General features: G+C 38.8%; 1 protein-coding gene across 1 annotated transcript in view; it reads right to left on the reverse strand.

Moving 5' to 3' along the window:
* Positions 1 to 974: 974 nt before the first annotated feature.
* The window catches only part of tnfrsfa (tumor necrosis factor receptor superfamily, member a), a 31,374-nt gene continuing 13,102 nt past the window's right edge, over positions 975 to 19,246 (reverse strand). The window contains exons 2-10 of the mRNA XM_084746081.1: positions 16,076 to 16,244; positions 13,483 to 13,614; positions 5,117 to 5,228; positions 4,309 to 4,442; positions 4,104 to 4,202; positions 3,967 to 4,013; positions 2,705 to 2,986; positions 2,562 to 2,598; positions 975 to 1,526 (exon numbers count right to left, since the gene is read on the reverse strand). Of these exons, the coding sequence (XP_084602207.1) occupies positions 1,225 to 1,526; positions 2,562 to 2,598; positions 2,705 to 2,986; positions 3,967 to 4,013; positions 4,104 to 4,202; positions 4,309 to 4,442; positions 5,117 to 5,228; positions 13,483 to 13,614; positions 16,076 to 16,244 (1,314 nt within the window). The 3' untranslated portion in view covers positions 975 to 1,224. The remainder of the gene's footprint in view (positions 1,527 to 2,561; positions 2,599 to 2,704; positions 2,987 to 3,966; positions 4,014 to 4,103; positions 4,203 to 4,308; positions 4,443 to 5,116; positions 5,229 to 13,482; positions 13,615 to 16,075; positions 16,245 to 19,246) is intronic.

The raw sequence follows: 19,246 nt of genomic DNA on the forward strand, positions 1-19,246 counted from the left end.
TCCCCAGACAGGGACGTGACGTCTGGCTGCTCTCATCATTGACACATTGACAGTGTGGACCAGAGTGCTACACTACACACAGTGCATCAAGCAGGAACAGAGTTCAGCTAAATGCTTCAACCACACCTTGAAAGGTTTTAATGTCAGTCATTTTGCCCTGAAGCTAAACGTTAGCACAACACAAGCGCGCGCCTGTTGTTGCCCAGGGTCATTTTTGGTAATGGTATAAATAATGAAAGTTATTAATTATTATTCATTACAATAAATATGTCAATAAATAAAATGACCTTGAATTCTCCAGGTTGCCTGGAAACATTATGGAAACTAAACTATTAACAGTTGCTCCAATAGAAACAGCTTGTGAAATTCCTTCTATAATGTTGTGTGTGTGTAGTAACACTGAACATATAAAAGAGTGGACGATAAGGACTAAAAACATTTCTCCAATCTGACTTGATTTTACAAAATCTGACATTTTGGAATCATTGCGCCCTATAAACATAATAAAGATGTATACCTAAATAAATTTAGTTTATCAAATGACATCAAAGAGGTAAAGTTTATGATTAGTAAGGCTGCACATTGACCAAATGGACAATCTTTTCTTAAGAAAATGTTGATGAACTGTTACATATCTACAAAACAACAAATATAGCATGATTGTAGTTTTACATCCTATATGTGCCAGAGGTCAGTGCAACAAAGAGGCACAGTATTAGTGACACAGCTAATGCCACTCCTACAAACCAGTGTATATCCTTGTCTCCAGGTAGTGTATTTTGATCTGGGTACAGGACCAGATGAGTGACACACGCCCAGAGACGTCTAAGCTTTCAGTATTTGGATTCATGTTGCTTCATTAGAGCCTAGAACATGCAGGAATGCATGTTCTGCATGTGGAAGATGACAACTTCATGATATTTTCTGCTCTATTTGAAGCATGTTTGTCTTTGGTGGCAATTTGACCACAAAACTTCATTTTCATTATTAACACCTCCGGCGAGTAGTCAACATCCTCGGAGCTCTGATCAATACGGATCGACCTTCCCCTTTTTGTGTTTTTCTTTTCAAAACTACTGGCTTTTGAATACGTGGCTGCTCCACCACAAAGAGGTAAGCCTGTTCGCGAGACACAATGTCCACCGATAGTGTCTGTGTGCTTTTAGTTTTCTTGTGTTAAGTACTTTGTGTTTACTTCATTTGCAGTCCCTGTGACTTCAGCTCTCAGGGTGTGTCTGCGTGCTTGTAGTAGCCTCTCTGCAGGGCCGCAGACGCGATGCTCTCAGCTGAGCGCCGCTGGTCCATACTTAGCAAAGCCTCCAACAGGTCGTTGATGTCGGCTTTAAGTCCCTGCCTCTGCATCCAGTTCTTCAGCAGTTCATACACTTTGTCACCTGGGGGGCCGTTCTCCGCAATCCGAATGTGGTTGTCACTGACTCCAATCATTCTGAAGAACTTGTTGTGGATCCGCACGTCCAGGTACTCGTCAAACAGGTCAAAGCTCTTCTTTAGGGATTTTTCTGACCCTTAAAAAAATAGATAGATAGATGACATTTAGATTATAAGACAAAGTGGGACAATATTTATCCTGTCAGTCAGCTGTTTCCACAAAAAGGCCTGACAACTCTGAAGCACATCACCAAATGAAACCAAAATAATTCCACAGATTAAATATTTTACGCTCCTTAAAATCAAGAAGGCCTCACTACCCCCTAAAGGGGTTTGGGACCCCCTAAGTTAGGAACCAGCTGGTCTGACACACTGGAAAATGATGATAAATGATTGGTTTAAGGAAATGCAAACAAGGAAGGGCGCTTTTTTCCCTTAGAGAACAATGTGTATGCATGGAACCAGAGCTTTCTCCAGCCCTGAGCGCTGTGGAGAGGTCTGGCTATGCAAGACTAGGAACCAGTGCTCTAAAGTACCAGGGTGTATTAGTACATGGTAAATGTGTATTGCTGTATTTTAGATATTACTAAACCAGGGACAAGAGTTGAAAATGAACAATGGCTATAAACTCTGTTCTGCACATCAGTTTCATGCTTTGTATTAGAAATGTGTTAAATCACATTCTCCCTATGAAATAAATGAATTCAATTTTATTACTCTGTGTTCTTGAACAATGGAAGTATAATGCATTTTTAACATTAACATTCTGTGAAGTTAAATGCTTTGAAAAACTCACACAGCAATTAATGTTTGGATGCAGCATGGACACATTTTCCCCTCAGGGGATGCATACACAAAAATTTTAATAGCGGATCAAATAAACCTGTTAAGCCATGTCCTCTTTAATTAGGCATGAGAAAAAAACAACAGCATGTTCCAACCCCCTGAAGGCTCAGATGTGGCCTGACTGTCATGAGATTATTAATCTATCAGGCAGCTAATGCAAGATCTTGAGGAGATTCTCTTCATCTGACCGTGGACTGACATGAACTTTGCTGTTTTTTCTGTGTACAGCTGTTTGCCTTTCAGGGCAAATCAGGAAAAGCCAAATGAAATGAGTAAAAAAATGTCTCATGAGGGGAAATCTCCCTGTCGCACAGCAGGAAACGTACCTTGTAGTGGCACCAATCGATGTCGCAGAGGATCATCCTGAAACAAAATACAAATACAAGGGTGATTAAATTTAAAAAATGAAATATTAGAATTAAACATCTGAGATCTTTCTGAAGCTTTTTATCTCTCGGTATCGACTTACCATATCTGCAGGTGGAAGTCGGGGGGCAATGGGGCTCTGGCGAGGGGTGTTACCAGAGGAGGCTGCTGTGGGCAGCGCTGACAGGCTTGTTTGAGACGAACTAGTGGTGTTGGGCAAACTGTCTCCCAGTCCACGGTCCTCGTCTTCGAGGGGAGGGGAGGCCTTGGTCATCCCAGGCTGGGTCTCCTGGAGCAGCGGCCGCGACTCAGGGCGGGACTCCTCTCCCTCCAGACCTGCGTTCTGATTATTCTGTCTCTCCTCTGCTGTGGCTCCACTCTCGTCCTGATCAGAAGAAAAAAGGGAGGATGTAAAATAGTGATATATTGTACCACACATTATCTGTGTTAAAGGATAGTTTGGATTTTTTTAAGTGGGGTTGCATGAAGCACGTATCCACAGACAGTGTATTACCTACAGTAGATCAGTGGTCAGCATGCCCCAAGTTTGAAGAAGCAAGAAGAAAAGAGTAGCATGGGCATGGAAGCTAAGTAATGTACTGTTGTGGACAGGGTCAGCAGCAAAATGTATTTTAGCAACCTAAAAAAAAGACACTCCTTTGCTAGCAGACAACCTTTTCTGAAAGAAAAACACTGTTACATAAGCCAGTTATCCCTCACTCCAAACTAACCATCCACTGGCAAAATCACTGATTTTACCTTGCAGAATATGGGAATTGCAGGTCTAATGCTGCCTCAATCATTAGTTTGTCTGTTTTATTGTGTGACTTTGGTGAACCCAAACTACTGATTTAAAGCACCAAAATCACGCAATAACACAAGCAAGCCAAACGATTTAGGTGGCAGACTGTGCAACTGCTGTGTCCTGTGAGGTAAAATCACTGATTTTGCCTGTGGAGTTTGGTTGGTTCGGAGAAAGACGATATTTGGCTTATACAGTGGTGGTTACCGGTTGAACGGGATGTCTAACAGCAAAGTAAAGCGTAGAAAATATTCTAAATATAGCGGCCATTTACACTGATATTGATTTTTTAATGCGGGCCGTTTTGTAGGTGGCTAAAATACATTTTGTGCGGAACCTGTCCACAACAGTAGTACATTGCTTCACTTCAGACACTGGTACTCCGTCTCCTTCTCAAACTGTAGAGTGCCAATCATCTACTGTAGGTAATACACTTAGTATTAGTAAGTATCTCATACAACCTCACTTCAAACGATCTGAAATATTCTTTTAACTGTGACTTCTGACACACAAGAACAAGAACAACATGGAAGAAATCAAACACAAAGAAAACAAGAACTCACAATAGGAATCTTCACAATTTCACTGGAATCACAGTGGCTCTTTGTACCTGTTTTAAAGCAAAATAAACAGCATTAGGAATACATCCTTAATAGGCAAAAACAGCGCTTCACAGGTACAGTACATGATGTCAACTCACATGGTATTTCACATGAATGCCGCTTGATTATGAACCACCAGGCTGCCAGTCCGATGAGGATGAGGAGAAAGATGAGCAGGGAAATGCATATAGGAACAACTGGAAAAAAAAAACAGAAATCAATCAGTGAAGATGCACAAACAAGTTGAATATAACATCCAATATTAAGCACAAGGCTTTGCATGAAACAGTGAGGCGAAGTTACCGATATCTGGTGAAGAAGCAGGGGTTGGTGTAGGAAGAGCTGGGGAGGGTTTGGTCGGGGACGGATCCCGTTTTCGACACTCTGTGTTCGAAAAGGGGGTGCACTTCTTCACCTCCTCCTCTCCTGGTTTGCACCTGTAATTTTGTAGAAAAAAAAAGTAATTTCCAGTGATAATGAAAGATGTAAAGAACACATAACCCTTGGAATTTCAAGCTGAATTGGTTTTCAAAATAAATGGAATGAATTAGCTATTTAAAAAGGAAACCCAACAATGCAGTGGGTCCTGAAGAGTTAGCCTATTATTGTAAGGATTACATTCATATTGGACAAGTCTGCATCTAGGGATTTTCTACAGTCAAATCACTTAATTTGCTCTGAAAGTGTCTCTAAAACAAATAAGTAAACACACCAGACAACAATGTGCACACCAGCTATATTTAAATATCACTAATGAAACAAATAATTAAAATGTAGTTACTTGGGGAGGACGTTTTGCTGTCCCTATTTCTTTTATGTTAATATGGTAACTAAGGGCCAAGAACTGGTTGCTAATGGCAACCTGGCAACTATTAATGCCAAGTCCTGGACATATAAGTAATGAAGCAGAAAGTAAGTGTGTCAAAGTGTGAAATAGTTTATTTGCTATAACAATAATCATTCCCTAACTTTAACCATACTGTCGTTGCCATCTGCAGATACTGCAGAATGTTGACAAAGGACATAACCCTGAATTTTTCACAACTGCCTGATACCAATAGCCTTGTATGGTGATAAGGATGAAGAGTAGAAAGAAGTAAACAACACTTACTTGGCACAACGTTTGCAGACTTCACAGGCCTGGTCTGGGACACAGAAGGTCCCTGGTTTGCACTGACACCTGGTGTCTACAGTTGTGGTGCAGGAAGCCGTTTCAATCTCATCTGCGGAGAGAAAAAGAAATCTATTATTATCTATATATTATTATATTATCTATATTCACAACATATCTTGTGACATAAAATACAGTGAGTCTTTTTTTTTAAATAAAAAATGTCCCTTATTTTAGCCTTTGAAATGTGAATATTTTCTGGTTTCTTAAGTCCTCTATGACAGTAAACTGAACATCTTTGGGTTGTGGATTAAACAAGACAACTGAGGACATCATCTTGAGCTTTGAGAAACAGTGATCGGCATTTTTCATTATGTTCTAACATTTCATGGACCAAAAAACTAATCGATTAATAGAGAAAATAATAAACCATGTATAATGAAAATAATCATGAATTGCAGTCTGACAGAAAAGTACAAATTACTGGTAAAGTCAGAGTGTAGAAAATGTAAGGCTGCTTCAGGTCTTTAAAAGCAGTAATAGAGTTTGCAGAGTTTGTGATCAAACTTTACAGAGCATATAGCAAGTTTTCTAAGTGAAATCATAATAAAGATGTGATCATTTGCATGTGTTAAAAGAGAAAGAACATGCTGAGTTTCCCAGATAAATTCCAGGCTGTTCGCAAATTATATGGTAATGTTTTGCAAAAAGAAAAAGATAAGTTAGATAATTGGGTTTCCAATTTTGTCTTTCTCTGGATAATGAGGGAGAATGGCATGGTTCATGTATTAGGCTGAACTGACTCAAAGTCAGCCTTGAAGATCTGATCAAAGTTCATAAGAAAACAGCATTCCACCTCCACAGAAATTAGGGAAACATTACAGTGCTGGTTGTAAACCGTGAGCACGCTCTTACTATCTTGTAATCTTCCTTTCCGAGAATTTTATTCAGACATTTCAGCTCATTTTGTTGGTTATGAGGTTTTCTGTGTTTCAAAGAACTCTGAAAAGTAGTTTTTCACATATTTATTTTTAGCTAAAATTTATGACCACAGGGTGTGCCATTTTATGATCTAAATGAGGACACAGGTTTAGTCAACTTTTCCACAGGTGAGAATTTTACCCTGGATACAAAGTCCACAATCAGTCATCTCATCGGAAACACTATGTCATCCTGATTAGGAAACTGCTGAGAAGGTGTGTCAGCAACACCGTGTTTATTCGGGGGATAGTTTGGGTTATTTAATGTGGGGTTGTATGACGTACTTATTGATAGTCAGTGAACTGTGTTACTGAGAGTAGATGCCGGTCTGCAAGCCCTCAGTTTGGAGAAGCAGAGAGTGGCACCAGCACAGAAGCTAAGCAATGAACTGCTGTTGACAGGAGCAACATTTACTTTAACCACTTAAATAAGGTCCACAAAAAGAAAACAATTATATTAGTTTACATGCACGCTATATTTAGAACATTTTTACCACTTTACCTTCCTGTCAGACAGCCTTTCCTGATTTGAAACTGTTGTTAAGTGAGCCACATACCGCTCTCTCCAAACCAGCCAAACTCCATAGGTGAAATCGGTAATTCTACCTCACAGAACACAGGAGTCGCTGGTCTACCGCTACCTAGTTCTGTTAGTTAGTTTGTGTTACTGTGGGTCTTTGGTGAATTCAAACTATCCTTTTAACACCGAAATCACACAATAACATGAACGGACTGAGGTGGTGGCAACATCACAGAACACAGCAACTCCTGTAAAGTTACTGATTTCAACCATGGAGTTTGGTTGGGGTTCGAAGAGAGCAATATTAGGCTCACAGAACAGTGGATTCCCAACAGAAAAGGCTGTCTGATGGCAAAGTAAAGTGGTGAAAATATTCTCAATATAGTGTACAATTAAAGTGATATTGATTTCTTTAGTTGGCAGTTCATTTCTTAGCTTCTGTGCCAGTGTTCCTCTCTGCTTCTCCTAACTGGGGACATGACAGCCGCCATCTAATATAGATAATACACTGACTAGTATAAGTACCTCATACAACCCCACATTAACTATTCTGAAGTATCTCTTTAACTGAGAAAATCTGTCTTTGTCTGTCCATACATTTGAAGTAGAGTATTAAATGCAGTTTACTGATCCCAGCCAGCTGAAAGACTTCAAGTTAAGACGTAAGACTGCAGTGTTTGTTTTCTCTCTACACTGAATTCTTTGTGTCTGTCATGTCACAAATTACAAGTGACTATCAATGTAATGATCATAATGGCCACTGCACTTGGGTAGAATGAGCCCGTAGATGTCAATGCTTTGACTTATGCTATGTTCACATGATGCAAGACTATATATGGAACGAGTGGATGGCTCAAGGCAACAACTTGGACATAAACAGACTGCAGATTTGTAACCAAGGAGATGCATGTTTTGCTCAAAAGTGTGCTTCATCTATTTTCTTTTTTTTTTTCATTAGAAAATCTTTGCATGTACACAGATTGTTTTAAAATACTCGGCTCACATCTTTTAAAGAAAAATACTCGTAAAAGTTGCATAAGACGAGCAAGGGGCATTAGTATTTGCGCAACTGCCCCGTAGTGTCTGCTTCTTTTGTGAACTCCTCCTTGTCCCTTCCTCTTGCCAGTGTTCCTGTTTTTTTGAGCTCATTGTTTACACAAACACTCCAACAGGGACCACTACTTAGTTTATCACAGCGGTTCTTCACTGTTACTTGTGCCAAGTTATTGGGGCACCGGGTTGAATTTAACGATATGTAATAACCACATTTGAATGACAATTTTCCGATACATAACAATTTCCTTAGGGGGCCTGTTTTATTCCTTTTTGAAGATCAGAGTAGACGCTCCCGCAATTTCTATTTTATTTATTGCATGACTGTTTATCACTCAGCACACTATCATGTTAATTATTGTGTAACACACAAATATTTAAAAAATAACAACTGACTAACTGTTAAAGTATGTCATATAAAAGATTTGTCATGTAATTTTTATGTACTTTCTCACAATAATGCCTTTCAGTTTTTTTTAAAAAAAAGAAGGTCTCTGTAAGAAAAAGGGCCTGAGAGTATAATTTGTACAAAGAGTTAAACTATAACAGTAGTTAAACAATGCTGACTTTGTTGGACTTTGAACATGCTCATGACATTGTTCTGTGACTTGATTTGGTCATTAATTTAATTAAATCAAGCTAGAAATCCAGTTTTGTTATTAGTTTTATCACCAGAGGAGCTATTTTAAATTCTGTTGACAACACAGCTCTCTCTGCTGTCTTCGTTCTGTGCTAAAGAGGCAAGTTTTTTTCACAGGAAATTTGTTGTTATTGGACACAAATTCTGTCTACAGCCCGTCGTTACATACTTAGGCTCAGTGCTGATTGGAATGTAACACATGCAGAATAGAGCAGAAAAGCTTTAAATAGGATCTGAGTCACGGTAAACCCTAACCTTCATTAGGAGGAAAAAAAAACATCATTCAGAAGTGGCAGACTGGCGACAAGTCAATACTCAGCAAGCAGCCAGGCAGCTGGTGTTTTGAGAAACACACTATAATTTCTTGATTATGTTATTTTTATTAAATTGGCAGGTGCTTTATATAAATCTGTATGCTGTGGGTGGAGAGGGCGGGGCACGCAGTGCACAAAATCAGAGTGAAGTGTCTGTTCAGCCTGATCTGCACAGAAAAAGCCTCCTCTGTGCGCGTCCTGGCTCATCCACAAAATTTATGTAATATTTAAATGGATATGCTCTGAATGAAAACAGAGATCTAGGATAAATTGATAAATTACTTGCAGATAATGGGAAATGTATATATTTATTATTCTGACAGTGAACAATAAATATTGGCTATAATTACGTCTGATTTTAAAGATAATGACAGAGCATTTAATTTGAATCCTAAGGCAACATACTCTTGAAAATCCAAAGTATATTTTTGATGTTTTTCTTAAGTACTAGAAAAAAAGTTTTCACTTTAGATTAAGACTACGCTACAAGTAAAACGCCATGTCTGGTAAGTAAATCTCGCAACTCACTGGACTGACAAGGCCAGTGGTAAAAAAATAAATAATTAAACTTTTTTTCTTAATAACTTCTACATGAAATGTTTTCATGCAAAAATGCCAGAAGATGTTGTTTTTGGGTCCTCAAATATGGAGATTTCCTGCTTTTCTTTTCATTTTGTTTATTATCATTTTAAAGTGAATACATTTGGGTTTCAGACTGACAAAACATGACATTTAAAGACATCCCCTTGGACTTAACTGGGACCTTTTTCACTAGTTCCTGACATTTCTTCTTCTCTTTAGATGTTGCAGCCCTCGAGTAAGCAGGACAATTTCTTTAGTCTGTTGTTATTTGATAACTACTAATAAATAAAACAATTTGTACAGCGGTAAGGAAAAACTGACTTTGAGCAAGTATATTTCTGACTAAAAAACATTAACGTTGAATCATGAATAGGTTATTAATTATGTTGTATAAATCATTAATCAACAACTATAAACAAGTTATAACACTTTTCATACATCAGTATGGGCTCACTATTTGGCAAAGTCCAGTTACTGCTAATTACTCTTACTAATGAGTTTATAACATTTATATCTGGATAAAGAAGGCTTATTGTAAAGTGTAAAATGGTGCATGCTGAAAATGTTAAGGTAAACAATATTGTCAAATACTTGGAGTATAAATGCTGATGTAAAAGACAAAATAAGTTAAGTAAGCAATGTGACCTGAGGGTTAATAGTACAGATCAATGTCGGCTCACTATTTGCTAAGAAACTGGTGAGCATTTGTATTTAATGTGTTCCGACAGCTTATTGATGAATAAAGTGTTTACGAGCCGATTATTAACCTAATTATAAATAATTTATAACAGCAGTCTTATTGTAAAGTGGTACTGAAAAAATAAAGTGACATTTGAAGAGTCACAGCTGTTCTTTGTTTTTGATGCAATTGTGATGTCAGTTAGATTTGGTTCGGTCAGAGTTAGAAAATATAAAAATGATCCGTCTCTGCTCACTTCATCTTAGCCTTTCCTACCCTCAGGCGTGCATAAATTACAGCAGTGGGTCTTTTTTCCTTGATGCCCCCCTACTCCTATCTAAAAGAAAGCTGAGCCCCCCCTGCCCACACACACGCACACACACACACACATACACACACACACGCACGCACACCAAAAGAATAAATGATTCATTTCAAAGCCATAGACGTTCTTAGAACCTTTACCTTTTGCTTTACCTTTGGTAAATGCATCTTTTCTAGTATAAACTTAACATTTCAACCTCAGAGCAGATGAAGTCTGTGATTTTTGCCGCCCAACGAACTACAGGTTATATGAACTCCTTTTTAAAATACAAATATACGAAATTACTGTTTTTCTTTGCAATGAGAATATCAGTTAATTATTGGTTACATAACCTCCACAAAATTAATAATAAGGCTTTGTTTTAGAGTGATATCATGCAAAACCATGGTTCAAACTTCAAGAAATCAATGCTCTGACTCGTACCATAAATGATTCATTTAATACACTGTGGCTTTGTCAATATTAAGTATTTCCCAACTGGGGCTTTTTAAGTGTTGCCGACAGCAACATAGCTTATTTGAAGTGCAAGCGGTTCACTGTCAGGGCAACTTCTCAAAATTTAATTCACACATGGTTGTTCCAATAAATTATTACATGGCTGTAAAGAAGTTAAAACTAGAGCTAAACACACAAAGCTCTATCTTAAAACGGCAATGAATGAGCACAAAACACATCCTATGTAACAGTAGTCTCTTTTCTGTGGCTCCAGCCCTTTCATTGGACACAAAGACACCCAGTGTGGGAGACAATGAGACACAGCCACACCCAGTTCAGCCAGGTAAGACAGACACACAAGCAAACCTCCCGAGACGGGTAACATGCTCACATTCAGCCCACGAAACAAAACAACAAAGACACGCCCTACTACCCCGTGTAACATCATAAGATCACATTTTCATGAGAGGAGCTGAAAGGTCGGGCCACAGACAAAAAGGTATTAACTTTCCCCAACAATATATCTTTGACTGGATTACAGAAGACTCAGCTTTTTATTGAAAGGGCAATCCATTTAGGTGTTATTTAATGTCTTTTCTTTTCTTTTTAAACAACCTGGGACTTATTTTTAGTGTTCAGATTGGACAAAGCTAATTCCTGGTTCATACTGAAATGACATACTTACTGTAGCTATCTATGAACACAGCCTATTTTTTAGCATTATCGAAGACATTTGATTTATTTAATACGATTTTCTTCATTTTGACATCACAAATATGTATAGGGATGTGCACCATAAGTTGACTAAATGATTAAGATCAGATATACTAGTCGGTTAAATTATTTATTGACGTTTTATCAATGCATATCGCTGGTTAAGATGTTATGCAGCCGCCCACCAAATCTTGTTAAACTGGTGCGGTTTGGTAGCACTTTGAGCTAGAAAATGAAAATAAGGCTGCAGGTAGGCTTCGTGAGTATAAACTAGCCTATAACCCCTTGACTGGAGCAATGCATAACCACATAAAGTACAGGGGCGTCAACGTTCACCTGCAAGGAGAGCAGGCTGCTGGTGCTAGCACTGCTGACGTTAGCCACACTGTGTCACAATATTAAGTATTTCCCAACAGGAGCTTCCAAACAGCGTAATGGATAATGTGCACTGTTCATAATGTACAGCGCAAATGCACACATTTCAGCGGCATTTAAAATATGATTCAACTGAATGTGATAATTGGCTTCAAATGGCTCTTAATTCGCACAATATTTTTTCAGAAAATATGTTTCCTTTTTGGTTTACCAATCAATAAACTGTGCTCGATTTCAACTGTTTCCTGAGTGTTTTATTACTACTTACTTCTACCTACACAACCTATTATAGCCATTCACATATTATCACACAGACCAACATACACTCACCTGCCTACATTTCTAATTTGTGCCCTTATTCTGATCAAATAACTATTTCCTACATGCATATTTAAAATAATGACTGAATAGATTTTATCTCTACTTAAAAGTTTAAAAGTACTGAAGTGTTTTATCCAGAACACATCTTAAATCCACATGGCACAGTAGCTGTGACCCTGAGTCTTTAAAAACCATAAAACAACTCTTAAAATATCCCACCCCCTTTCCTAGCCAGATCTCATGCTTGAGTCTCAGTTTCAGCTGCCTTGAGCTATTTTCTACTGTCAAATATTTTAATTCCTTGAACTGTGAAGGGCCAAGGTGAGAGATGGGGCTAAGGTTCAGTATCACCCTGACTAGTTTAGTCATAGTCAGCCGGATTTGTCCTGTTGATGTAGGTTGAAGCACTGATGCCCTCCCATCCCTCAACCTAAGAGGTTTATATGTAGTAACATCATCATACAGAAACCGATGGCAGATCATGTGGTAAAAAGTTTTTGGAAGAGCTTAGGAAAATAGGTTCTTGATGTTAAAACATACTTGTAATAATTGTTCAGATTTGATCACACTGCTACTGAGAAGTTACAGAATAATATAAAAACCTCAACAAGTAAATTCTTTATAACACAAATATGGAAAAATAAACTAGTTCCTAATTTAAAAATGTGAATATTCTAAGGTTTTCTTTTTCTAAAGGTGCCTAATAGAGTCTCTTATGGTCTTGGACTGTTGCTCAGACATATGAAGACGTCCTGCTGACATTTTATAGATCAAACAACTAACAGATAATGAAAATACATGTTAGTCACAGCCCTATTAATGTTGTTAAATGGCTGGATAAGTCTTATTGTCTGACCACTTGCACTGATTGGCAAAAGGACCTCATTGTGAAGTTGCTTTTCTCGAATGTTATATTACAGCGGCTGCAAGGAACATTTTGTTGATTTTGGAGTCCCCTGTGGACAAAAGTGGTAGTATTTCCATGACTAAAACCACAAAATATATGTTCAAAAATAAAATTATCTAAAGAAAAATGTCATTTTAACTGGCTAATGTACTACATGCTGACTTTTCCTGGGAAAATGTAAACATGGGCACTTCTGTTCTGCATGCTCTAAATCGTTTTATCTGATTTCAAGGAGAATCTGACCCGGTCGCAGACATTAAGAATTACTATATAGAAATGACCAGTCTTCTCGCTGATGTTCTTTTTTGCTTATGTAGGTCATATAGAGACATCAGTATTAAATTGAGACCGTTTCCTAACCACTGTAAACTAAATAATAAGCTTCAAGTGGAAGAACAAGACCCAGGTTGTAAAAAAACAAACATGGCATGACATTTCTAAAGGATTATCATAAATTCTTCCCACTGATTCAATCAAACTGTCTGCATCTTGATGTTTGTCTCATATTATAATCTTGTTACCTGAGCGGCAGTGTGTGCAAGGCAAGCAGCGGTTCATGCCGTTAGAGTGCTCTGTGTAGGTCTGTCCATGCTCACAGGAGAGACAGGTCCCCTGTTCTAGGTCTCTTTCACATTCCTTCTGCACAAAAGTTCCTGCAAATGAAACGAGAAAACAGTCAAACTACAAATCAAGTGATACATATACACAACACGCAGGAATTATTCAAGTCCTCCGAATCTTTGACGTCATTAATGAGATGTGCTTCCTGTTGAAGTAGGATGTTGGGACAGGACATACCACAACAGCACTGTCTGGAACACACTGTATTTTCTGCTTCTAAACTGTAAACCAATGGGATATCAGCTGAGAAGAGAAGGACAGTTCAATTTGATAAAAGCGCAGGGGGTTGGGAATTCGTTTCTATTTTACACGAGGCGGCAGGAGTTAAAGTTTGCATTTCATGGGGACTGGAAGGAGGACAGGGACCGATTCACTGAACTACACAGCGATTTGAACTCCTCCGCTGGTCGCCTGTCATGCTATCCTTGGTTCACGCATGCCATGAGTAAAACCACTTGATTCTCATGTGTTTTCAGGATTTATCTGATGCACAACTGGAAAAGTGACACAGTAGAGAATGAGAAGAATGCAACAGAAGGCAAAGACATCTTTGGTTGAACTCACTGAATATTCAGCAAATGGTCTTGGTATTGTGGTTGGTTCAGTTTGTTTTAGCTCAAGCTAAATGTGGGAAAAACTGATGCTCAGTGTGCATCCGGGCAAAAAGTATCTGCCTGGTTAAATGGAAGCTCGCTGACAAAAATAAGCAAAATGCTAACATTTCATATTATTAAGTGGTCACAGTGGCTTTTATGGCTGTGGTAACAATTGACCAACTGGCAAGAATGTAAGAAAACAGAATTACAAAAGTGGGAAAAACATGAAACCAGAGAAAAAACAAAGATTTTTCTACAGGCTGCAGTTACTTTTCACACTTCATTGTTATTTTAAATGAAAAGTTGAACATAAAAAAATCAAGTTGACTTGCAAGAGTTTGCACTAAACCATCGCTGTATTAAGTTTTCTTAGTGAAACTGACACAAACAACATAATAGAAATAACCTTAAGGGTTTAAACATTTGTGCACTTATAATCTGATAAGGGAGCATGTGTTTAAGAAAAAAAGCATTAGTTGATAAATATTTCCAGGGATGAAAGTGAACCAAAACCAAAACCTGAGTTAATCAAATAAAACAATTTCTTAGAATTCAGAATGGCAAATGAAATAATTTAATTAACTAGCAGCAGCATGCAGTAATTGCATCTTGGCCTAACTATGTTCTGAGTTCTAAGTTAACAGCCTTACCAAATTCTTTACATAATAAATTAAAAGGATAGCCACTTTTAATTACTTGGGACTTAAAAATAACCTTCACTTCATATTCATGCTTCACTCTGATCTGCTGAGATGGAGCAGTTTGCCTTCTGTGTCTCGCCATCATGCATTCTTTCCAGACCAGGCAGAGAATATTTGCAGAAGTCATTTGGTATACAGATCAGGTTATGGGTTTGACATTTGACTTTTTTCACACAAAATGCCAGCCAAAATGTTCCCTCTGGCTTGCACTCAGCTCTTGTTATATCAGGAGAAAAAAAAAACAAAGATATAAATGCAACACTTGTGATTTTGCTCCCACTTTTCATAAGTTCAAAAATAAAAGATCTCAGACTTTTTCTAAACACACGAAATGTTAGTGTCACTCTAGGTCACTCTAAATGTGCAGTTTTATCCTGACAGTTATTAGACACTGGAGGGCAAAGTCTTAACCTACTCTACTCTGCCTCTGATTGGCTAGTACTCATACCCAGGCACACCTGTATCAACACCTGTAATCAATCAGCATCTCCAGCACCTCTAAGCCACACCTGTCAGGTGGATGGATTATCTTGGCGAAGGAGAAATGCTCCCTAGGGCTGAAACAAACAACTTTTTTTTTTTAATTTATCTGTTGATGGTTTTCTCAATTAATCAAATACTCGTTTGGCCCAGAAAATGGTGAAAAAAGTTTAATCACTGTTTCCAAAAGCCCATGGTAACATCCTAAAATGTTTTATTTTGTCAATAACCCCAAGATATTTAGTTTACTGCCACAGAGAACTACATAAACCAAAAAATATTCACATTTGACAAGCTGAACACAGAGAACCTGGACATTTTTGCTACCAAAAAGAAAACAGTCAAAAAGATTAAAAGAGCTGGTGATTAATAGTTGACAACTAATCGACTAACTGACTAATCATGACAGCTCTAATGCTTATAAAGACAAAAAAAAAAAATCTGCAAATCTGTGAACAAAATTTGAGAGAAATACAACTTTTATGTGCATAGAAGTCTTTAACTTCATCACAGGAGAAATAAGAGCAAAAACAAAAGTGTTGTTTTTATGGGTTTGTTGAACATATAATGTTTTCAGGATACAGGAAATTGTGCAATTTGTTGATCAGAGGGAGTTACAGCAGACGTACTAATACAGGCCAACATTTCTTGTATATGCGGTCGCAACTGCAGCTGTAATGGCTACTGTATATCCCATTTTATGTGGTTCTCCTTACCAGCCTGGCAATTGAGGCAGCAGAGTCCCTGGTAGGAGTACTGCTCATTCTCCACACACGTTCTGTGCTGTCGAAGGGTGAGGTTTTTGTATTCATCGCTGGACCACTGAGACGCTGGAAGTTCTGCCGCGTGACAAACCAGCCCGATGAGGAGCGTGGCCACCAACATCTGAGACATCCAGGTCAGGGAGAGAAGAAGAAAGAGAGGGGGGGGGGGAGAGAAGACAAAAGCTTTGCGTTACTTTTGTGTACCAACAATATACAGATGCACCCACTCGAGCTCGTTAAATGAAGGACAGTAAAGAGGAGAGTCTATCTTCATAGGAAACCTTGTGTGAGTAATCTACGACTTAATTCGAACCATCTGATCTGAACATCTGCCGTAGGAAAGCAATTAAGGGAGCCATCCAGCCGGTCAGAACTGGAGGCAAAATAACCCTGTGTGTGCAGGATGCAGAGCTATACGCTAACTACATGCAGCGAAACAGGCAAGCAAACTTAATTACTGTGTGATCTGGTTTTCTTGTAAAGAAAGGTTCAAACAGCAGAGTGCCTCCCTTTCCTCTACTGTGGGTGTAACAGAAAAGGTTTGATAAGGTATCTCGGTTAACACCAGCACGGTGCCCATATCAAATGTGATTCCAGAAATCCATTCATGTGCTAGATAATAACAGGCTTGTATAGGTGGGGTATGGAGAAGAATACAGCCGAACACTTTAGTGTGGCCCCCAGGCGCTGGTGTTTATTCACACGCTTTTCACCATGTCAATGTGAGAAGGCCCCATTCATTGGCAAACAACACACTTTAGTGCCTCTACTTCAAATGACCCACATTCTTAAACCTCGGCTCTTTGAATGCCACGACATGTGACACCGCCATGAAGCGCCTCAAACGCAACGCGACACCTCCTGGGTAAATGAGAGGCCTAGATTTGGAGGTTTTGTCTCTCCCGTGTGCACTCCCTCCACCTCTGCTAGACCAGGAGAGAAAGGAACAGGTTAGGGTGGAGAGGGTCAGGCCGAGAGGGAGGAGGGTCGACGATTCAAAGTGAGAAACTGTAGACAGCGAGTAGAGGATGGGATGTTCAGCAGGGAATAGGCTCTCTAAAAGGACAGTGTGGGAGAATGAGAGGAATAAAGACTGAGAGGAGATAGACAGAGGTAGAGAAAAAGGGACAGGCTGGAGCGGAGACTGACTCTTGACGCTAGACTTGGCTCTCTGGAGGGCCGCCATGCCTTGTTGTTCAAAAGAACTTTCCCCTCTCCCTCTTTCTCTCTCTGCCTTTTCCCTTCTTCCTCTCCCTCTGCTCACGTCAGACTTTCCAAAGACGCTGAGAGGCAGACGTGGAGGGGCAGACGGCCGGCAGAGCAGTCACAATCACACCATTTAGATCTATCCAAACATTCTGGGGAAGGAGGGGGGGGACAGAAGAGAGAAGGAAAGGGGAGGGAGATAAAATGAGAGGGGGGGGACTAACAGCTTGCATGACACAGGGTGAGTCTTTTAGACTTGAATACACTATGTGTATGACTGCAGGGTGGGGGATGTGGAGAGACATGGATTTGGGGAAGTAGAAGGCCGTGTGAAAAGGCAGGAGAGAGAAAAATCTGCTTATAAGCACATGTGCATGACAAAAGTGGAAAGAAAAGATGAGAAAAAAAGACAACTGGGAAAGAGTGAGCAGCACTAACTGTAATCCTACACCTCTATAATGCAGGAGTAGAATGTGAAATTGCACAGAATTTCCAAAAGTTTATTTATGCATGTGTAAGCCAGCTAATAAATCACCACGGGAGATCAAAAGTTCAAACTGAGGTGTCTCTTTGACAGTGAAGATACATAGACAGCATACAGCAGTGATGACATCATTTCCAGTCTTTGTTCATTTCGGGGCCTGTGATTTAAAACACTCCCAGGTGCAGCTGCCCTCAATAGCTAACCTGTTACACTCAGCAGCTGACGGTTGCTACTGTACACAGAAGCTCCATTCACATATTACAAAGGGATGTAGGGCTGCTGCTATCGACTATTTTCATTATCCAAGTCCGAAGAAGTCCAAAAAAGTTGGGACGCTGGGTACAATACAGATAAAGACAGAGTGTGAGTTAATTTGCTGCTCCTTTTTGACATAAACTCAACTGAAGACAGCACAAAGACAATATACTTAATGTTTTACCTTGTTAACGAAGTTGATTTTTGCATACAATAAATGATTATTATGAAATTTGATGGCAGCAACATGTTTCAGTTGAGACGTCGGCAAAAGAAGACTGGGAAAGTTATAGAGCTGCAACGATCAGTCTGTTAATTGAATAATCAATTAATTAAGCAAAAATGCTTGAAAAATTTGCTGGTTCGACCTTCTTAAATGTAAGGATTTGCTGTTTTTGTTTGTAATTTATGATAGTAAATGAAGAGTCTTTGGGTTTTGAACTGCTGGTTGGACAAATTCACTTAGAGACTGATCAAGTGATTAATTTACTGGTCATTAAAATAGTCAGCAGATTGACCAATAATGAAAATAATCATTAGTTTTAGCCCCAGAAAGTTGCAAAATGCTTAAAACACACCTGTGTGGATCACTCCACAGGTAAACGGGTTAATTGGTAACAGGAGATGGTATTGTAATTGGGTATGAAAGAGGCTTCACAAGCAAGGGCTGGCAAGGTTCACCACTTTTCGTGTATAAAGGTTATTACTGCGAGGGTTTGGGAGCACTTCAGAAAACTGCTGTCTGTAAACACAGTTTGTTTGAAGCATCCCAACTGTTTTTGTAATCAGTGTGGCATTTACTCAACTGATCAATGGATTGGCCTATAAACCATAAGAAAATGTGAGCAACATCCGTCCCAGAGCCCAACGTGTCATCTTCAAATGTCTTGTTTTTCCTGAACAGTCTAAAAACTCAATTTATAATGATGAAAAACAGAGAAATCCTCACATTATAAACATTGGAATTAGGTAAAGTTTTATTTATTTATTTTTTTTACAAAATGACTTAATCAACAATTAATTCTTAACTGTCATTCACCTCCTGTCAAGCAACTAATCAATTAGTCAACTACTATTACTGTAATACTGATATTACACTGAAACTGTGATACAAGACTAGATATAGTGATAGATTTTGTATATCATTATACTGTGTTATGGCATCAGTGTTTTTTTTC

Source organism: Lutjanus erythropterus, chromosome 20 (genome assembly GCF_056507025.1).
Source record: "Lutjanus erythropterus isolate fLutEry1 chromosome 20, fLutEry1.hap2, whole genome shotgun sequence".
NCBI lineage: Eukaryota > Metazoa > Chordata > Actinopteri > Lutjaniformes > Lutjanidae > Lutjanus > Lutjanus erythropterus.